The following is a 20494-nucleotide window of genomic DNA, read 5'->3' on the forward strand; positions in this document are numbered from 1 at the left end:
TGTGAATAAAGCTGACTCCCTAGGGCTACGACTCGTAGCAGGGGAGCTGGAGTGGTTGTTGGTACGGGTCCACATCACCTCCTGAGTCTACCAGGACAAGTTTACAGACCTGGCAGGAGAGTCTAGTTATGATTCTATAGTAGTCAGATCTAACACACTAACACTTCAGCAGAATATTGTAATATAAAGAGGTGGCTGGGTTTTAGTCCATGTATAGAAAATGCAAATATTTTCAAGACTTTGGACAATTCAAGCTATTTTTTCCTTTTATTTATTTATTTTTTAACTTTTATTTTTTTACAATCCAGTTCCCTCCCCACACACCATCTGCCCTCCCACAGTTCCTCATCCCATTCCTCCTTGCCCCTGTCTCCAAGAGGATGTGCCCACCTCCCACCCCGCCAGGCCTTCCCCACTCTAGGGCCTCAAATCTCTCCAGGATTAGGCACTTCTTCTCCCACTGAAACCAGACCAGGCAGCCCTCTGCTGTGTATGTGTCAGGGCCTAATATCAGCTGGTGTATGGGGCCTGGTTGGTGGGCTCAGTGTCTGAGAGATCTTAGGAGTCCAGGTTAGTTGAGACTACTGGTCTTCCTATGGGGTTGCCCTCCTCCTCAGCTTCTTCCAGCCTTTCCTTAATTCAAGCACAGGGGTCCCCAACTTCAATCCAGTGGTTGGGTGTAATTATCTGCATCTGTCTCAGTCAGCTGCTTGTTGGGCCTCTCAGAGGGCAGCCATGCTAGGCTCCTGTCTGCAAGTTCACCATAGCATCAGTAATAGTGTCAGGCCTTGGAGCTTCCCTTTGAGAAGATGAATCCCAAGTTGGACCTGTCACGGAACCACCTTTCCCTCAGTCTCTTCTCCACTTTTGTCCCTGCCTTTCTTTTAGACAGGAACAATTCTGGGTCAGAGTTTTTGACTGTGGGATGGCAACCCCATCCCTCCAGTTGATGCCTTGTCTTTCCACTAGAGGAGGGCTCTACAAGTTCCCTCTCCCCACTGTAGGGCATTTCATCTAAGGTTCCTCCTTCTGAGTCCTGAGCATCTCTCACCTCCCAGTCCTTTCTAGAGCCTCCTACCCCACCCCCCAAGACTGCACATTTCCATTCATTCTGCTGGCCTTCAGACCTTCTCTCTTGCCTTCCCTATACTAATCAGGTAATTCACAGCTATTTTATATTTTATTTTTCCTAAGCTACCTGTCTAAGTTCTATACTTAGCCACTTTAATGTACAATACCTTTGATTCTCATTTTTAATGTTTAAATATAACAATTTTAAAAGATTCCAAAATTTTATGAAATAGGACCTTTGGCCAAAACAGTTCAAAGGTATGCAGGTTAAAAGTATTAAGTTCTTACAGATAAATGGCAATTAAGATTACAGGGCTCACTTTCCAATTGTAGCAGGATAATTAAAGGTAAATTACATATCAAAGTTGAGCATAAAGCATATATAAGTATTCTAGTCCTTGCAAGTTCATAAATTGCCAGGTACATTTGTAACTACAAGGCTATTGTGTTGCCAAGCACAGGGGACTCCTGAATGTGCTTTTGGGAACTGATCCCCAATAGACAGCTACACTGTTCTGGAATGCAGTCGCTGTGTCAATGGCTGTAGCCTTATTGTTTTAGAAGCTCTCCATCTTTACCCTAATTAATGTCTCTAGCGTGATTTGCAAAGAATTTCATATTTATATTTTGCAATCAGTGTTTGACTGGCAAACAGTTTTTAGACATTCACTACAATGTGTAAACATTTTGTAAAATAATAAATAGCTCTTTCTAATCTAAATATTTTATGGTTCCTGAGCCTCTGCTAATTGGTCATGGATTGAAATCCCCTGTTCTTTAATTTTTTAATTTGTGGGAAGGTTTTATAAATGAATGTGTAGAGCTTCATATCACAGCTGTTGTCATTTAAAGTTTGGACAGCATCATTACAAATGAAGCCCTGCTGTGAAGTCAGAGTCAAAGGCATCTTGGCATTCCAACCATTTCCTTGGGAGAAGATTACAGCTCAAGTCTGTTGAACTTTATTGCCTTGGGCCTCATGACAGTCTTCAGAAACATGCAAAGCATTTCTGTTAAAGAAATTCAGATGTGCTGGGACATAGATGACATTCTTGAACATAGCAGTGTCCTAAGGGGGTAAAGAATAGTTAAACGGGAAAAGATAAACAGTTTTTGCTGTGTTCCTGGATCATTTTATAAGAATTATGGAAATGATGGAGACCTATATGTTACCATGTAGGAAAGAGGCACAGGGTTTTTCTATGAGACCGGATCATAGTTTAACATAAAATCTAAATGTGATTCCAACATAATGACTTAGCTCCAAAACCATCTTTTATTTGTGTGGGGTAGATGACAGGGTACGAGGCCCTGTGAATGCAAGGCAAGCACTAAAGTCATCCTTAATTCAGTTGATTTTATTATTCACATTGATTGTCTCTCTTCACCCCTCCTGTCTCCTGGCATGTGTGTGCCTGAAAGAAACACATTACTAAAATAGTTCCAGCACTTAACCTTTTTTATAGCTGAAACTCTTTTTAATCTAAAGCCAAAGATCCAGTTTAATAGCTATACAACGAGTTATCCAGATTCCAGCACAAATCCTTATAGAGACAGCACAACATGGCTGCCCTCATGTCTTTGCCTTTTTCTTTCTAGATCTTGGTGGGGGCCAGGGGGTGTTGAAGCTAGAATCCATATCTGAGAGAAAACGTGTGCCTTGTTTCTCTGCATCTGTTACCTCACTTGATAGTCTTCAGTTCCATCCATTTTCATGCAGATTTCACAGTGTCAATTTTCTACATGGCCAAATTTGTGTGTGTGTGTGTGTGTGTGTGTGTGTGTGTGTCTGAGAGAGAGAGAGAGAGAGAGAGAGAGAGAGAGAGAGAGAGAGAAGAGAGAGACAGAGACAGAGAGGGAGAAAGAGAGAGACAGAGACAGAGAGAGAGAGAAAGAGAGAGACAGAGACAGAGAAACAGAGAGAGACAGAGAGACAGACAATTTTAGACTGATTTCTTTTACTTACTGTTAAGAAGAGTAATGATAAATTTGCAAGTGTCTGTGGGTAAGAACTTCTTTGAGTATAGGCCTAGGAGTAGTAAATATACATAGATCTTAATGTAGTTCTGTACTTTGTTTTGTTTTGAGAAACCTCTACCCTGATTTCCATCATGGTTTTCTAGCTTACCCTCTCACAAGCAGTGAATAATGCTGTCTCTCTCTTTCCCCACATCCTTTCCAGGAGTCTTTCCAGCACTTGTTAGTTACTTGATAATAGCCATTTTAACTGGGATGAGATGGAATCTCAAGTTTTAATTTGCATTTCTCTGATGACTGTGGGTGTTGAATACTTTTAAAAATACTTTATTTATTTTTTTATTCATTTTATCTACATATATGTCTGAACATCCAAAGAGGGTATTGGGTTCCACAGGACTACAGTTATAGCCAATTATAAACCTCTGTGTAGTTGTTGGGAATTGAACTCAGAACCTCTGGAAGAATAGCCAGTGCTCTTAGCTGCTGAGCCATCTCTCCAGCACCTAACCCCTGCCCCCAAAATGTCTTAACCGTCTTTTGTAAACTGTCTGTTCTGATCTTTGCTCTGTTTATTGAGAGTTTGCTTTTGGTATTTTAATTTTTCTGGTTATCTATGCAGTCTAAATATGAACCTCCTGTCTGAAATAAAGCTGGCAAAAGTTTTCTACTGTTTTATAGACCATCTGTTCATTTTGCTGAGTTTTCTTTCCTATATAAAACTTCTAAATTTCATGTAATCCATTTTTCAGTTTTTGTACTTTTCTTTGCTACTGTTCCATTAAACACTTCTTGACTGTACCTATAGCTTATTGTTTTTACTTTATGTGAGTGACTTTTGCCAGCATGTATACATGTGTACAGAGGCCATAAGAGGGCATCATATGCCCTGGAGCCCTGTAACTGAACTAGTTGGTATAATTCTACAAACATCCATTTATATAATGGCTCAAGGTCCATCTATGTTACAGCATATGTCAAGGGTACCTTCCTTTTTAAGGCAGACTAATATTCTGTTGTTAGTATACATACATATACCATATGTACAAATCACATTTATATATATGTCACATATGTGGCTATATCGATACCAGTTCTTTTTTCTAAAAGATGCACTTATTTTTATGTTATGTGTGTTTTGCCTGTATCTATCTTGAGTGTGCCAACTCTATTCAGTGGCAGTGGAGGTCAGAAGAGGGTGTTGGATTAGCTGTAACTAGAGTTACAGATAGCTGAGAGCCACATGTTGGTGCCGGGAACCAAAACCAGGACTCTTAACCACTGAGCCATCTCTCCAGCCCCAGTTCTTGTTTTTGGTTCTTTGAGTTCATATTGGGATGTAAATAAGCTAGAACATACAGTATTGCATATATATATGCATATACATACATACATATATTTTTATTTATGTGCTCTGCCTTCAAATCCAATATAGTAGTTCTGTTCTACTTTTTTTTTAACCTGCCATATTTTTCTTCAGCAGCGGCACCATTTTATCTTTCCAGTAAGAGTTTTTTTATTCTGTTCACCAACAACACAGTTTCAGCTTTTTATGTAACACTGAGAAAGAAAAATGGTACTTTTAATCAGTGATAAAATATACACCAATATGAAAAAATAGTAAAGTATGTGGGGAAAATAGACTTAGTGAAATCTATTGGGTATCTCAACAGTCCCCTCTAAGTCTCTGTATATGAAAACACTGTGTAACACACGATCTAAATTTAAATGAGTGTACTTCAGAAACAATATTTTCCCCTGGACTTACCCAACTGTGCCATAATGATAACTTGGAATAAAATGAAAAGACTTCACAGGACAGGACCCCAAGCCTGCTGTGTCGTCCATTTGTGGCTCTGGTAAATATCCTAATGAGGTTCATTTGCCTTTGTTTTCTTCAAGGATTGTTCAAGTTTGGAGGAGTATAACATCGCTGCAGCATTGCTCCCCCTGACCAGTGCTTTCTATAGGGTGAGTTCCTTTCGTCTGACATAAGCTTGTTGTAATTTGCATATGTGTATTGTTTGATTTTTCCTAGCACTATGTGAGTCTGTCCCCTTACTATACTAAGAACACACCTGTAGTTATCCTTACTGTAGCATGTATCACATTCCATGTATAGGAAGTGTAACATCAAACAGCAAGTTGTCATCATCTTCTCCGTCAGAACCCCCACTGCAACCTGCCTTACATTCCTTACGGTACCTGAGACTCTATTCCAGATCAGTTACGGGTGTGTTCACCGTTATAGACAGTAAACCCTGTGGGGCCAGGACTTGTTAGTGGACACTTGGTGAACGAATGGCATCCATAGGGATAGAGCCTAGGATTTACTGTAAGTTTTCTGGATTATTGGAAGTGAATTTTATACTTTATTATACCTGTTGTTCATGCCATCATATAAAATATTAGCTCTTTTTATGACACTTTATTTTGCATGCTCATGTATGTGTAGGGGTAGGTAAGTGAGCAAGTGAATTTGTGCCATGGTGTGCAGAGGACAGTTGGCAAAGGTTGGTTCTTTATCCTTCCACCATGTCAGTTCTGAGGATTGAACTCAGGTTGTAAAGCTTGGGAGCACGTACCTTTACCCACTGAGCCATCTTGCCAGCCCTAGCTCTTATAGCACACAAATCTATCAAGTTGTCTTTATTATTTCTTTTTTTGTAAAGATCTACATTCTGAATAATACAGTTAGTACTTCTTTCCAACATAAGCAATAGGACCAGACTGTGGCAACATCTGACTTACTACTAAGCTATCTGCACAGCCAGCTTCAGGAGGCAGCAAGCTAACAAGTTCAGCCAATGCTGAACTTGCTTAAGTGTACAGGAATAGAATACAAGGAGCAGCTACAAGCTCAAGGGTTAAGTTCAGTACTCAATAAAGAAGGAAGCTTCTTGTTAGGAAGATACTGCTGTGGTCACTGGCAGCATAAGATGCAGCCAGCAGACAGACAATTGGAAACCGCCCGCTGGCGCTGGAGTGCTGGCAAGACTTGCTTGGATTCCTCTGCACCTTGGCTTGTGGCTCTGTATATTAATCACCATCTGCCGCAAGTAGCAGCAGGCAAGCGATGTGCGGATTGCATCTCAGGTGAGGGGTGAGAGATGCACTGATTTACAGTACAGCAGTGTCATTAGGAGTCTGTTAGTACTGTCTGCTTAGTAGAATAGTGGCTGTAGGTTCCCCTCTATGGTCTATGACTCATCTAGCCACAGGCTATTGGTCCTATAATGTTGCCAGTTAGGGATTTCATCTAGAGGAACAGTAATTCTAATCAGAAAGTAATTGGTTACTTCCTTTTTTAAAAATTTTTTTTTTTTTTTTTTTTGGAGCTGGGGACCGAACCCAGGGCCTTGCGCTTCCAAGGTAAGCGCTCTACCACTGAGCTAAATCCCCAGCCCCTTAAAAATATTTTTAATAAGTCCTTTTTTCCCCCTCAATATAATAAAACTCTATTGGGGGGCTGGAGAGATGGCTCAGTAATTAAGAGTACTGGCTGATCTTCCAAAGGACTTGAGCTCAAATCCTAGCATGGCAGTTCACAACTGTCTTTAACTCCAGTTCCAGGGGATTTGACATTCAATCACACACAAGAGCCAGACATGCTAGCAAAACACCAGTGCCTATTAAAAAAAAAAAAAAACAAAAAACTTGGGGCTGGAAAGATGGCTCAGTGGTTAAGAGCACCCGACTACTCTTCCAGAGGTCCTGAGTTCAATTCCCAGCAACCATCTGTAATGAGATCTGATGCCCTCTTCTGGTGTGTCTGAAGACAGCTACAGTGTACTTATAGATAATAAATGAATAAAAAAAACTTACTCTTTTAATTTCAGCACTTCAGAGGCAGAGGCAGGCAGATCTCTGAATTCCAGGGTAGCCTGGTTTACAGAGCAAGTTCTGGGACAGCCAAGGCTACAAAGAGAAACCCTGTCTCAAAAAAATAAAGAAAGAAAGAAAGAAAGAAAGAAAGAAAGAAAGAAAGAAAGAAAGAAAGAAAGAAAGAAAGAAAGAAAGAAAGAAAGAAAGAAAACCAACAACAAAAATTACTCCTTGAAAACAAACTTTATCGAGCATCTCAACCTATAAAATTACTATACCAATAATGTGTAAATTGTATCATAGATACTATGATATCATAGCTTCAAGAAACTTGATAGTCTATAATGATTTAAAGTAGTCTGCTACACAATACCACCAAGCCATCAGTATTTTCTTAAGTAAATGTACTATATATGCATGATTAGAACATTGAAATAGGGAGCTCGTGAGACAGCTTGGTTGTAAAGGTGGTTACCACCGGCCAGATGACCTGAGTCCAGTCCCTGACACCGACATGGGGAATGACGGCACCAACTCCTGCAAGTAGGTCCTTTGACAAACATAAGTACACCCTTATACACATGTATACATACATGAACACACACCAGCCACACCAGCCAAATAAATAAAGTAAAATAAGTTTTAAAAATGAAATTCGGGTGTTACAGAAAAGTATGAAGTGTCTTTTTCCAGCTTTATTCCATTTTCCCAAAACAGTTGCTTTCTTTGAAAGACAAATGATATTACTGACAGCACATGCTGACAATTATCAGGCCTTTTTATCATTATTTTTCTTTTTGAACTAAAACACAGGGACAGAGAGAGGCTCATCATCATCACATGGTGATCTCCAACGCAGAGACCATAATGATGTCATTTATTGTGTACATAAATAAAAAATTACCAAGAAATTAAAGAACTGTAAAATTATGCAGAAACACACCTAAGACTGCCAGGGTGCACAGACCCTCGTGGTCTGTAGCAGAGACGTCTCTCTTGTCATGGGTGTCAGGTGAGATCGCTGAGCTGGCGCTGTCAATAAGCCCGCTTGCCTACTCTCTCTGATACAGTCCAGTGTGTGTGTGCCCTGACTTAATTTGATAAGTTTGTAAATGGCAGTGTTTTATTAACATAAATAAGTTATCTGTCATTGTATGCCTTGTGGTTGTGTGGTACAAATGGTATTTGTTATCCTAATGAGTTCAGAATGTCCAGCCTCTGGTCATTAACGCCTCGAACAGAGTAAAGTTGCTGCTCTGTATATAGTCGTGATGAAATCAGGGCAGAGTGCAGCTGCTAGCTGCCACCTAGAGTTAAGACACTTCTCCCATCCTAAGAGGAAACCTCATACCCACACCCAGACAGCAATACGTCTACTTTCTGTTGAGTGTGCTTTGGGGAGGCCTTTCACACGAGTGAATGATATAATATGTATTCTTGTGTGTGTGTGTTTGTGTGTACTTGTGTTTGTTGGCTGCATATGCATACCTGTGTACTTTGGTTGTTGAGAATAGATGACAGGGCTGGAGAAGTGGCTCAGTGGTTAAGAGCACTGACTGCTCTTCCAGAGGTCCTGAGTTCAAATCCCAGCAACCACTCGGTGGCTCCCAACCATCTGTAATGAGATCTGATGCCCTGTTTCTAGTGTGTCTAAGACAGCTACAGTGTACTCATATTTATTAAATAAATAAGTCTTTTTTTAAAAAGAGAGAGAATAGATGACAGTGTCCGGTATCCTCACTGGTCATTCCCCATTCTATTTGTTGAGACAGAGTCTCTCACTGAACCTGAAAATTACACATTTTGTTTGACTAGCTTACCAGCAAGCCCCAGGCTTCCCAACTCAGATCCTGATGCTTGTACAGCAAGTGCTTTGGCAGCTGAGTCATCTCCTTGCCTTCAGTATGTGTTCTTCTGTGTCTGCCTTCCTTCACTAAAGCCCATGCTGATAATTGTCTGTCTTTAGATCTCTTAATTTTGAAATAAAAGAGTTTTCAGGTGAGTTTTATCATATGTATAGTGCCTGCCAAGAGCTGAGATTAGAAGGATCATTCATGTGTGTGTGTAGAGAGCATGATTTCTCAGCTTAAACACATTTTATATTAATAATTTTGCAGGTCTTTATCTTCTTCCCAGATACATCCTAAAAAAAGACAGGACTATAAATACATATGTTTTTGCATAAGTATTATTTTCTTTTCAAGACCTAAAAGCTTATTGCTAGTAAATAAGTGGTGTAATAGAAAAATCTATTGATGACCATCTGAAAGGCCCAAGAAGCAGAAAGTGACCATGAAAGCACAGAGAGCCACAGAGCTTCCTGAGCTCTCTAAGTGGTGACCTTCCTCCACTGCCAGGCCTTACCGGTAGTTCTGCCCAAGCCCCTGCCACCCAAACGGGAGCTAAGCTCTGCTGTGTTTTCATGTCCAGTACTGCTATCCCTCATAAAAGTCTGTTTACCTAAGGAAATAGTATAAAGGGTAAGCCCAGAGAAAGGTGACAGGAATGAGAGTGTGTTTATTCAGGTCTACTGTGTGCAGCCTTTCAGTACCTGGCCCACTGCAATGAAGTATCATTCTAGTTTGACAGAAGAGAGTATGGTTCAGAAAGACTCCCTTGCCCATGATCAGATTTATACTATGTTGTGTGTGATTCCAAAGCTCAAATGTTGTTTTTATGGTTTTTGTTTTGTTGTTTTTAACTCTAATAGTGTTTTCCAAATGAGTCACAATTTGTGCAGGCATTCTTCTGAAAACCTTTTGGGGGTTTTGCCTAGAGATATTGAATTATCATCACTCTTAACCCATTTTCATGGTCATGTCCAACAAGGATATTTCATTAAGCTTTGAACAATGTCAGGAAATGTTATAATTTCAGCAACTGTTTTATAATATTATTTATGTGTCTCCAATCTATGATTATTTTTTAACAAAAAACGTGCTAAGTATTCAGAAGAACATGAAATACTTTCTGTGTTTCTGCTTGAATACTGACCTTGGCTCTGGTTAATACAGATAGTAGTTGTCCTACTGTAAAATTACAGTCTGTGAGTAATTCTGGTGAAATCTAAATAAACCTTTTTTCACTGCATTAAGATTGTTTCTGGGATTGGAGAGTGGGGAACTGGGAAAGGGGATAAAAAAGAAAAAAATTGAATATAAGTTTAAAAATAGATTGTTTCTATAAGTAATATAAATTGTTTCTACAGTAATATAAAGAATAGACATTTCATCAGTCATTAGTTTTAATTGGTAAAAGACTACAAAATAGGAAAAGAATTTTGTTTTTCCCCTACTTCATAGTCTAGATATATTTCATTCTCTATAACAGATCTCAAAGGATCTGGGTTTTGGCCAAAAAAAGGGTGGGGGGTAGTAAGGAGGGTGTGATCTAAAGTCTTCTTGCATCGTTTTTCTACTATAAAATAATTCCTTAAAAATAGTTAGCAGGAAAATGGTTGAGAGTGAAAAGAGCCATCAACACTTATTGAATCTGGTTTGGTCCAGACACAATGTATCTTTATTACAGCAAATATTCTTCTGACAGCACAGAAATTTAGAATGGCTGGAAAGTTTATTCCCTCCTTCATTTCTCCTTGCTCTTGTACTGGCTAGTTCTGTCAACTTGACACAAAATAGTCATCTGAGAGAATGTGAAAATGTCTCCATAAATTCTGACTACAGGCAAGCTTGTGGGGCATTTTCTTAATGATTGATAGGGGAGAGGTAAGCCTGTTGTGGGTGGTGCCATCCCTAGGCTGGTGGGCCTTGGTCTATAAGAAAGCAGGCTGAGCAAGCCATGAAGAGCAAGCCAATAAGCAGCACTCCTCATGGCCTCTGCCTCAGCTCCTGCCTCCAAGTTCCTGGCCAGTTTGAATTCTTGACTTTCTTTGATGATGGACTACGACGTGGAAGTGCAAGCCAAATAAACCTTTTCTTCCCCAAGATACTTTGGTCATGGTGTTTCATCACAGCAACAGTAACTCTAACTGACATTATTTAAGACAGTTAGAATACTTCTCTTCAGGGTTGGGGATTTGGCTCAGCGGTAGAGCGCTTGCCTAGCAAATGCAAGGCCCTGGGTTCGGTCCCCAGCTCCGGAAAAAAAAAAAAAGAATACTTCTCTTCTCTTTTAGCACCTCACCCTCCTCCCGGCCCCTCTCTTACTTTCTCTTTCAAGATTTGAAGGACTTTTGTTTTTCCTAGTACTCCTAAGAAACTGTGAATTACAATTAATTCAGAACTAGCATTTTAAGGTTAGTTTATGTCCACTATTTAAACTAGTGATTTAAAATATTATGGAGTAATTTATATCAAGTAAAAAAGATAGCCAATGATTGTGTTTTCTGGTGGATAGTTAACAGAATTTTTAATTTTGAATTTATATATTTTACTTAATGCTCTTTTTCTTTTTTTTTTTTTTTTTTTTTTTTTTTTCCAGAGCTGGGGACCAAACCCAGGGCCTTGCACTTGCTAGGCAAGCGCTCTACCACTGAGCTAAATCCCCAACCCCAATGCTCTTTTGCTTAAGTTGGATTATGTCTTGGATACTTTTACATTGCTGTGATCAAATACCTTAACAAAAGCAATTTGATGGAGAGAACTTATTTGGGCTGGTAGTTGCCTAGGAATATAGTCCATGGTGGTGGGGAAGGTATGGTGGCAGAAACTGAGGCCTGGCTAGTCACATATAGGCAGTATTAGGAAGCAAAGCGTGAACAGGAAGTGGAGTCAGGCTATAAAGGGGGAAAGCTTGCCTCTGACAACCCACTTTCTCTGGCAAGGCTCTTCCTCCTAAAGGTTCCACAGCCTTTCCAATTTGACCACCAGCTGAGAACCCAGTATCCAAACACATGAGCCTATAGTAGTCATTTCAACCCACAGAAGAGTATTTTTATTAACCGTTTCATTTTTCAGTTCTTTCCTATAATAGCTGAAGGTTCAGAAAATGAAACAAACAACTAGAACTATCAGTTCAGTAGAACTGCCACCACATCCAAGTGTTGGACTCTAAAGCAGAACAAACAAGACTCTCTGCCCTTGAGAAACACATACACCTATGGTGATATAGTACAGCTTATTGCCACATTAGTTACCTAAACATAATTAACTTACGTAAAAAGTGCATTATTTCCCATTGAACCAAGGAATGCTACAAAGAAATTGTTGAGTTTGTGCTGGTGAAAGATACATGAGCATTTGTCTTACAGTAGGGCTGAGAGGAAGAACAAGCAAAGATCAAGAATGTATAAATATTATAGGCAGAGAAAATATGAAATTTACTGGGAATATTGCTGAAGGAGGAGGAGAATAAAAAAAGATACCTTGTGACCAGACTGACTGACCTGGTGTGCTAAGGCAAGGGATCCAGTGTAATAAAAACAAGGGTTTACTTCTTTATTCTCATGACTAAAAACCAAAGGTTTAAAAAGATGAGTAGCATAAGATTTGAAGGACCAGGGGCTGGAGAGATGGCTCAGTGGTTAAGAGCACTGACTGCTCATCCAGAAGTCGTAAGTTCAATTCCCAGCAACCACCTGGTGGCTCACAACCATCTGTAATGGGATCTGATGTCCTCTTCTGGCGTGTCTGAAGGGAGCAACATTGTACTCACGTACATTAAGTAAATAAATCTTTTAAAAAAAAAAAAAGAGTTAAAAAGAAAGATTTGAAGGACCAAATTTGTTTAATACTGTAGATACTTTAACTGTCTTGGCAGGTAAGTTTTCTTCAACAGAATCTTCATCTTCCTGTGTAGATTACCTCCTTACTGGGTGCCATGGGATGCAGTCGTGCAAAGACATGACTTCTGCTGCCATTTAGTAGATTAGGTGCTGAGGTAAGCAGTATGAAATCGCCAGCACAAACCTAACAATTTCTTTGTAGTATTTCAGTGGGAATTAATGTATTATGTCTTAATGAAAATAACCTAGGAAAATAGCAAACAATCTGAAGTTATATGCTGAATAGAAATGTTCCATTTAAGGGAAACTAACCTGGGGCTAAGGAAATGGTTCCACTAGTGACGTGCTTGCCACACAAACATTTAGATTTGAGTTTAGCTCCTCAGCACCTCCTTTAAAGCGACAGCTCACAGCTGTAATCCTAACATGGACAAGCTGTGGGCCAAGTGGAACCATACCATCAGACAAAAACTGAGAAGGACGAGCAGATTAAGGTACCCTGGCTGTTCTCGTGAATGAGAACAGTAGGCATTTGAATTTGCTCCCAACCTAGTTCCTGGCCTGGAGCATGTGGCTATGACACCCAACATGACGCTCAACCTAGAGCTAAGCTGGATTCCTTTCCCCTTCCCTCCAGCCCAGGATAGTCACCGGCCCACAAGTCCCCTTGTTCTCAACTCCTTGAGGTTCCCAGCAGCATCTGGGTTTCCGGGAATATGGGGACCCCAACCTCGGCCTCAGGCTGTGCCATTCCTCACCCAGGCTGGGTCCCCCACCTTAGGCTACCTTCCACCTCCCTTGAGAGGAGGTGTCAGCATTCTGTGTAAGCTAAAATGCAGAGAGACCAATGACCAGTCTTGTAGCTATAAACAAGAATCACCAATCCGATCAGACCATGTATGCTGTTCTTCCTGACTCTGCTGAGCTTTGCTGCTGATGACAATCAATAATGAACAAGAATTATAAACAACTGCAGAGAAGGGTGCTTGCCTGCCATGCCTAAAATTTGGAATTTATCCCCATTGCAAGGCCGGGCAATGTAAAGAAAGGAAGGCAAGATATATGTATCGAGATCTCCGCAGTCCTTGAGTGCTCCTGAAAAAGTCTCCTTCCCACTCATTCATTCTCATTTGTTCTCACTTTCATATTCTCTATTCTCCTCTTCCTGTTCTCTCTCAGAAAAGTATTTTTTATTCACCTGATCTAAGTGCCATCTTGGAGGCTCAATGCCTCTGTCTGCTAACCTAGGTCTAGCCGTGGAAGCTTCCAGTCTCCATACAATCTGATCTAGGCCTAGAATGTTTTCAACCTCTGAGACTTGATGCTGAATAAGCTCACCCTTCCTAGTTCTTTCTGAGCTCTGGTTGGCTGGTTCAACTCAGCCGTTTGACTCAAACTCTTCTCCAAGATGACTGATTCAAGCTGGCCCCCTCTCTCTCTCTCTCTCTCTCTCTCTCTCTCTCTCTCTCTCTCTCTCTCTCTCTCTCTCCCTTCTCCTCCCCCCTTCTCTCTTTCTCTGTCTCTGTCTCTGTCTCTGTCTCTCCTGAATTGCTCTGCTTGGCCTCATATTAACTTTGGCAATCTGTTCTAATCTCCTGGCCCCTTCTCATTCTCTGGCTCATTCTCTCTTCAGCCTGTCTCTGTAAAACCCTCCCAGTAAAACTGCCTCTTTCCCCTTTTCCCTCTCTTTGCTGCTCTTTCTTAAATAGCCTCTCTTTGCTTTCTCTTATGCAAATTGGTCATATCCTATTTCTCACTTTGTTTACCATTCAGTTAGACATCACTTTTAAACATGGTTGCTTTCTTCTCCAAACTAACTTTACCTTCATTGTTTGGGACTAAATGTGTGTGCTAAGGGCATGTTTTTATTCTAACCAGAGGGATTAAAGGTGTGTGCTAAAGGCTGAGGCACACCGCAACTAGAAACAGGTTTTTTCAGTAAATAACAATCTCAGGATTCACGGTGTAATCAAATATCCTGCCACATTCTCTCTCTCTACCCCCTCCGTTTCTCTCCTCTCATCTTTCCTCCTACCTTCTTCCCTTTCTCCACTTCCCTATCCAACTCCCCATCCTGTTGACTAAAAGGTCATCTGTTGATTGTTTGAACTGAAAACAAACAAAATATGTAATTAACTCCCTCGAAGGTAAATGTCAACTATTTGTGTTTAGAAATGGAAAGTCACTAAATATTTGACACTTAGGGACAGAAAGAATCTGAAAGCTGTATTCAGTCTTCTCTGTTCTTCTAGTATTCTTCAACAAGATTGAAAACTCAAGTGCTTAAAAGAACCAGAAAAGTAATAATCAGTAACCGAAGAAAGTATACACAACTAAAGAATATTCAGTATTAAAAGAACATACACGATTTATAAAGTTCTGGTCACGAATTTAAAAAAGAAATGTGGGCACAGAGCCAACAAACTGCTTGGTAGAGAGAGGCGTCTGCTGTTAATTCTGATGACCTGCATTTAATTCCCAGAACCCACAAGGTAGAAGGAGAAAACTGACACAGGCAAATTGCCCTTTGTCCTCCAAAGGGTGCTACCACAAGAGAAGCAATGTGGACACAATTTTTGCAGGTTATCAGCTTTTCAGAGGACCAAAGAGTCTGAGCATAGTGCCTTAGGGTTTCTATCGCTGTGATAAAATGGCATGACCAAAATCAACTTGGGGAGGAAAGGGTTATATTTCGGTTTACAGTTCCACATCATAATCCATCACTGAAGAGAGACAGGCGAGGCTCAGAAGTCAAACAAAGCAGGAACCTCAGGGCAAGAATGCTGATGCAGAGGCCATCAGGGAGTGCTTGTTCATACACCCCAGGACCACCTGCTCAGGGGAACCACAATCCATAATAGGCTGGGCCCTCTCACAGCAATCACTGAGAATGCATCACCCACTAGACTTGCAAACAGGCAAATCCTATGAAGGCATTTCCTTAGTTGAGTATCCCTCTCCCCATACATCTCTAACTTATGTCAAATTGACAGGCAACTAGCCAGTACATTTGTACATACTTGCAGTACTCAGGAAGTAGGGGTAGGAAAATCTAGTTATAGTCTGCCCTGGGCTAAATATGAGCAAGACAATCTCAAAAGAAAATCTACTGTTGGGGATTTTCTAATTGGCTAATAATAATAAAATTCAAAAAATATCCATAAGCTACCAATTTATAGCTTGGGCTTCGTGGACCTATAGAGAAAAATAGAATTTGCATATTTTTAACATCAGAGAAAGAGAGATCTAATTTAAAATATAAGTTTAAGAAACATCTATAGACATACCTAAGACAGGAGAGAGAGAGAGAGAGAGAGAGAGAGAGAGAGAGAGAGAGAGAGTGAGAGTGTATGTGCTATAGGCCAGAAACGTGGAGAACTCTGTAGAAAAGACATGGAGGAAAGCCAGATAGTGAGGCAGCACACAGGAGAGCCGAGTTGTGGGCAGATAGCACAGTGCCCACTTGGAATAGCGGTCAAACGAAAATTATTAACTTGATTGCTTTTTAATATATTATGTGGCACAATTAAAAATCAACTGAAAATGGTGCAAAAGAAAGTACAGTTAACTGTCAAAACCAGATATTAATTTATTTCACAGTAGCACGGAATTTGATTTATTCTCTTGGTCTCTCCACGTATATGTTCTCTTTAGAAGACCATGGCAGATTAACGGAGTACTTGACAGTAAGAATTGATTGAGATGGGGAGGGGGTCGTGGAGAGGATGGAGTCTGCCCTTGCAGAGGACTTCCTAACCCAACCCACTGCTCTGTTTCTCTTACAGATAGTGAGCTTACACATGAGGTTTTGTTTCCAGCAAAGCTGGATCTTGAAACCCCTAGAGTCTGCCGTTTATGTGTGTTCATGAATGTTGACAATGTTGGACAGTCTTCATCTGTAGACAGCATCCCCTCTACAGCATGGGAAGCGGGTACTGAGATGTTAGAGTTCAACAAGTAACTTATAACAGGTTATTTTCCAAATATAAGTTTAAAATTCCAAAATACAGGTTAATGACCACTGAGAAAGTAACAAATTGTTGCTTTTTAAGCCACCAAGTCTTGGCAGTTTTTTCATGAAACAGTAGATAAATGTAAATATTAGTACATAGTAAATGCCATGGAAGCATTAGGCAATACTGGCATTGTATAAGTCTTGAAGCCAGGTTGTGATATCTAGGTCGCATCAGTATGAGACTATTTTGGTAACCTCGCACTAGGGTGTAGCTTAAGAAATACTGACTAGTGTAGGCAGGTGCATTCAGGCACTATCTTAGATGTTTCAGAAAAGCAGAACAGCATACATAGAAGTGGTAACCAATGGTTCCATGCTAAAGTGTTGATTTTGCAAATGTCTGTGTCTGTTAACATTGTGTAGTTATATAACCTCTGTGACTTAGACTGTTGTGTCACCATTGATATTCTTCCTCATGCTTTAAATCAAATTTTACTTTCTTTCTCTCAATATCTGTGAATTCTGTAGGAAAGTGTCTACAATTTACATACCAATTCAAAATTCCAAGATCACCAGATAATGAAGTTTGTTTCTATTCAGGCATCTTCTAGGATGCATTTTCTGAAATCTTTTCTGCCTGCTGTTGGCATTGTAAGTGTCTCTAATTAAAAAGGACCAGAATTTTTATCTGTTTGCTAGGTAATTAGTTTACTAATAAAAACTTGGTGATGTAACATGTCTGTTGTAAAGATAATGTTAGGTTTCCAGGAAAGCTGTGGAGAAAGTACACTTTAGTTAGTGCTCCAGTGCTTTCCTAGAAAAGCAAGGTCATTTGTTTAAGGTGGAAGGAGAGCTGCAGACACTATAGTTGACCAAAGTGAAGGCTTCTTCTCCATTCAGGAAAGTTAACTGAGGCTGACTGACGTCAGAATGTGCAGATGCCAAAGTGTGATCAAAAGAAGTCAGCCCAGCAGGCTTAGAATTTAAATACAAAGAACAGAATGAGATCTTAGAAAATTATCTGAATAACATCACTTTATTTAGAACTAGTTAACTTTTTTACAAAATAATAACTCATTATGTGGTTGTGGAAAATACATGGTTATGTAACAATACAAAATTACATGTTCTTATGACAACTATATGCTCATTTGAGTGGCTTCTCATTTTTCTGATTTAAAGCTTGACTGTGATAGAACATCCTAGAATTACCACATCTCTTTTACCCAAAAAAAAAAAAAAAAAAAATGTTCATGGTTACAATGTAATGTGTCCTTAGGTGCCAGTGCTAGTGCACCTGTTCATTTATATCTTTTACTTATCATCTGCTTTTCTTTTTGATTTTAAAAATAAAACAAGATTCCATATTTAAAAATGCTTTAGGATTTCTTGCTATGTCACTAAAAAAGTGGAATATCAGTTTCTTTATCTTTATAATTTATACATATGTGGATTTGTTTTTGTTTTGAGATAGAATCTCACTGTGCAGTCTATCTTAAACGTAAACTCAGGATCCTCCTCACCAGCCTGCTAATGCTGGGTGACAGGCACTGTACCACAGTATTCAGCTTATGTATGCAATCTGGGGATGAACCATCGAGGGAACTGAAGTAATGATTTGCAGGTTAAGAGCACTTACTGCTTTTGCAGAGTTCGCAGCACCCACATGGCTACTCACAGGTAACTCAGGTTGCAGGGGACCTTATACCATCTTCAGACCTCTGCAAGCACTGAACACACATGGTGGAAATGCAAACATCTAGGCAAAACACATAAGCACATCAAAATATGAATCTTAAAAACAATACCATCAATCCCAAATCTTTTTTGTTATCCATAGTTAGTACTTGCCAATGGCTTCTGTAAGCAGCAAATATACTAGGGCACACATCTCTGAGAGACAGTTATAAATTAGTTGTAGATTTCTGTTTCTTTGAATTAATTTTGAAAATCATACTTGTAATCCAATCCATTGTTTAAAATGTAATTTAAAAAATGGAATTTTACAGCAAAACACTTGAATAATTCCTTTTAAGGTGACAGCAGTCTACTCACTCATCAGATGCAGAAATGTGTGATGACAAAGGTGATTTGAAACCATGCCTAGAATGCCCAGATGCATGGTAAGGAGTTCAGACTAATATTATTCTCTAGTCTCTAAGGAGTATGCAGTACTAAACTGTCAGGAACTTACAGCAAAAGATAAGGAGGCTTGAGAGATTGACAGGCCATTAGTAAGCTAACACAAAAGGCAAGCACTCCTGAGGCAGCTAGAGAGAAATGCAGGAAGGTACTAAGAATTGCTAACCAAATGCTTGAGACCAGAGGATGTAAATGAGTAAAGGGCAGCCACTGGTCAGCTCTAGCAGCTTCAGCCTTGCAGGGATGTTGTTAGCACATCCTTTGTTTTGTTTCGTTTTCAAGAAAATTCTAAATCTGAACATTACATAAAATTTCTTCTTTTGGTTTAATTAAAAAATTAAAATCCTGGACAAGGGGCTCAGTAGATAAAATGCTTGGTGGGTTAAAAACAAGGACCAAATTTCAAATTCTCAACAGCCATGTGAGAGCCAAGCTTAGAGATGTCAGCCTACTGCCCAGCCCTGTGGGTGTAGAGACTGGCAGATCCTGGAGGATTGCTGGTTAGCCAGTCTCAAGGAAACAGTTCCAGGTTCAGTGTGAGACCCTGTTTCAAAATACAAAGTAGAGATAGCAAAAGAAGACATCCAAAGTCATCCTCTAGTTTCTACATAAATGGTAAAAGTCAAACTCTACTCTCCTTCTCTCTGTCATAAACACGCTCTCTCAGAAGCCTCATAAATAGCCAAAACGGAGTGAACAGCCACGTGCAGCTGACAGCGTTCGCTCCGCAGCCTCCACTCTGAACTCTGACTGTGCATTCTTATGCTGTACCACAGCACTCTGTGCTGTGAATGAGAGCATCACCATAGGTTTCAATATTTGGCCCCTGGTGTGGCCTGGTTGGATGGGTTTCATCACTGAGGTGAGCTTTGAGGTTTCAAAACTTCATGCAGTTCCCAGTTGGATCTATCTCTCTGACTTGTGGTTGTTGTCTTAATGTGTAAGCTGTCAGCTACTGCTCCAAGGTTATGCCTACTGCTATGCTTCCTGCCATGATGATCATGTCCTAACCCTCCAAAATTGTAAGCCAGCCCCTAATGCACCCTTATCTTTTATAAATCGCCTTAGTCGTGGTGTCTCTTGACAGCAATAGAAATGTAACTAAGATATAGGAGGAAAGCCCTAAAATGGGAACCAGATGTGAATTTGAACTCCAGCTTATTCTGAGATCTTAAACAAATGTATGGAATGGTGATAAGTGAAGATGGAAGGCAGTGGTGACCTTAAAGCATCTGTTGGAGTGGCAGGCATGTAGTGAATGCACAGTGGATGCCGGTGGAATGAGGAACAGGATGGAGTTCAGCTGCAGGCTGAACGTCTTCCTGACCAGTCTCTGCATACGCATGGAAGTACAGAAGAGATGGAGTTGCTGGGCTCATGGAGCTTAGGCAGACGTCCACAATCAGTCCAGCTTCATAAGTACTGTCCTGTACTGCCTATGATGGGTCTGTATTCTCCACTGCTACCTATAAGTCTAGCTAGAGCAGGAAGCAAGTCTTCCATTTACTGACTTTAACTCCAAGGAACATGTAAGCAAAATAAATATGCTCATCTAAAGATATATACATAAATGTACACACATAAATACATGTGTGTGTATTTAGTACTATTGAATGAACCTAAGACCTCACACATGCTAGACAAGCATTCTAATATGTCTAGTCCCAAGCAAAATACCCTTATAGATCTATATGTAAATGGTTTTTCATATATAATCAATACTAATTACTGTCCTTCACAAATGCTAAAAAGCATTTTCATCCAGATTAACAATGAGAGAGAATGTTCTCTGTGAATTAGCTAAACTCTCCCAATGGGTTTTTTTTTTCTGTATTTTTCTG

At 40.0% G+C, this 20494-nt stretch overlaps 1 protein-coding gene across 1 annotated transcript in view; it reads left to right on the top strand.

Moving 5' to 3' along the window:
* Sbf2 (SET binding factor 2) overlaps positions 1-20494 on the top strand; it is a 311159-nt gene that overhangs the window by 213534 nt on the left and 77131 nt on the right. Inside the window, 1 exon segment of the mRNA XM_032892912.1 lies at positions 4951-5019. Coding sequence (XP_032748803.1) covers positions 4951-5019 — 69 coding nt within the window.

Source organism: Rattus rattus, chromosome 2 (genome assembly GCF_011064425.1).
Source record: "Rattus rattus isolate New Zealand chromosome 2, Rrattus_CSIRO_v1, whole genome shotgun sequence".
Taxonomy (NCBI): Eukaryota; Metazoa; Chordata; class Mammalia; order Rodentia; family Muridae; genus Rattus; species Rattus rattus.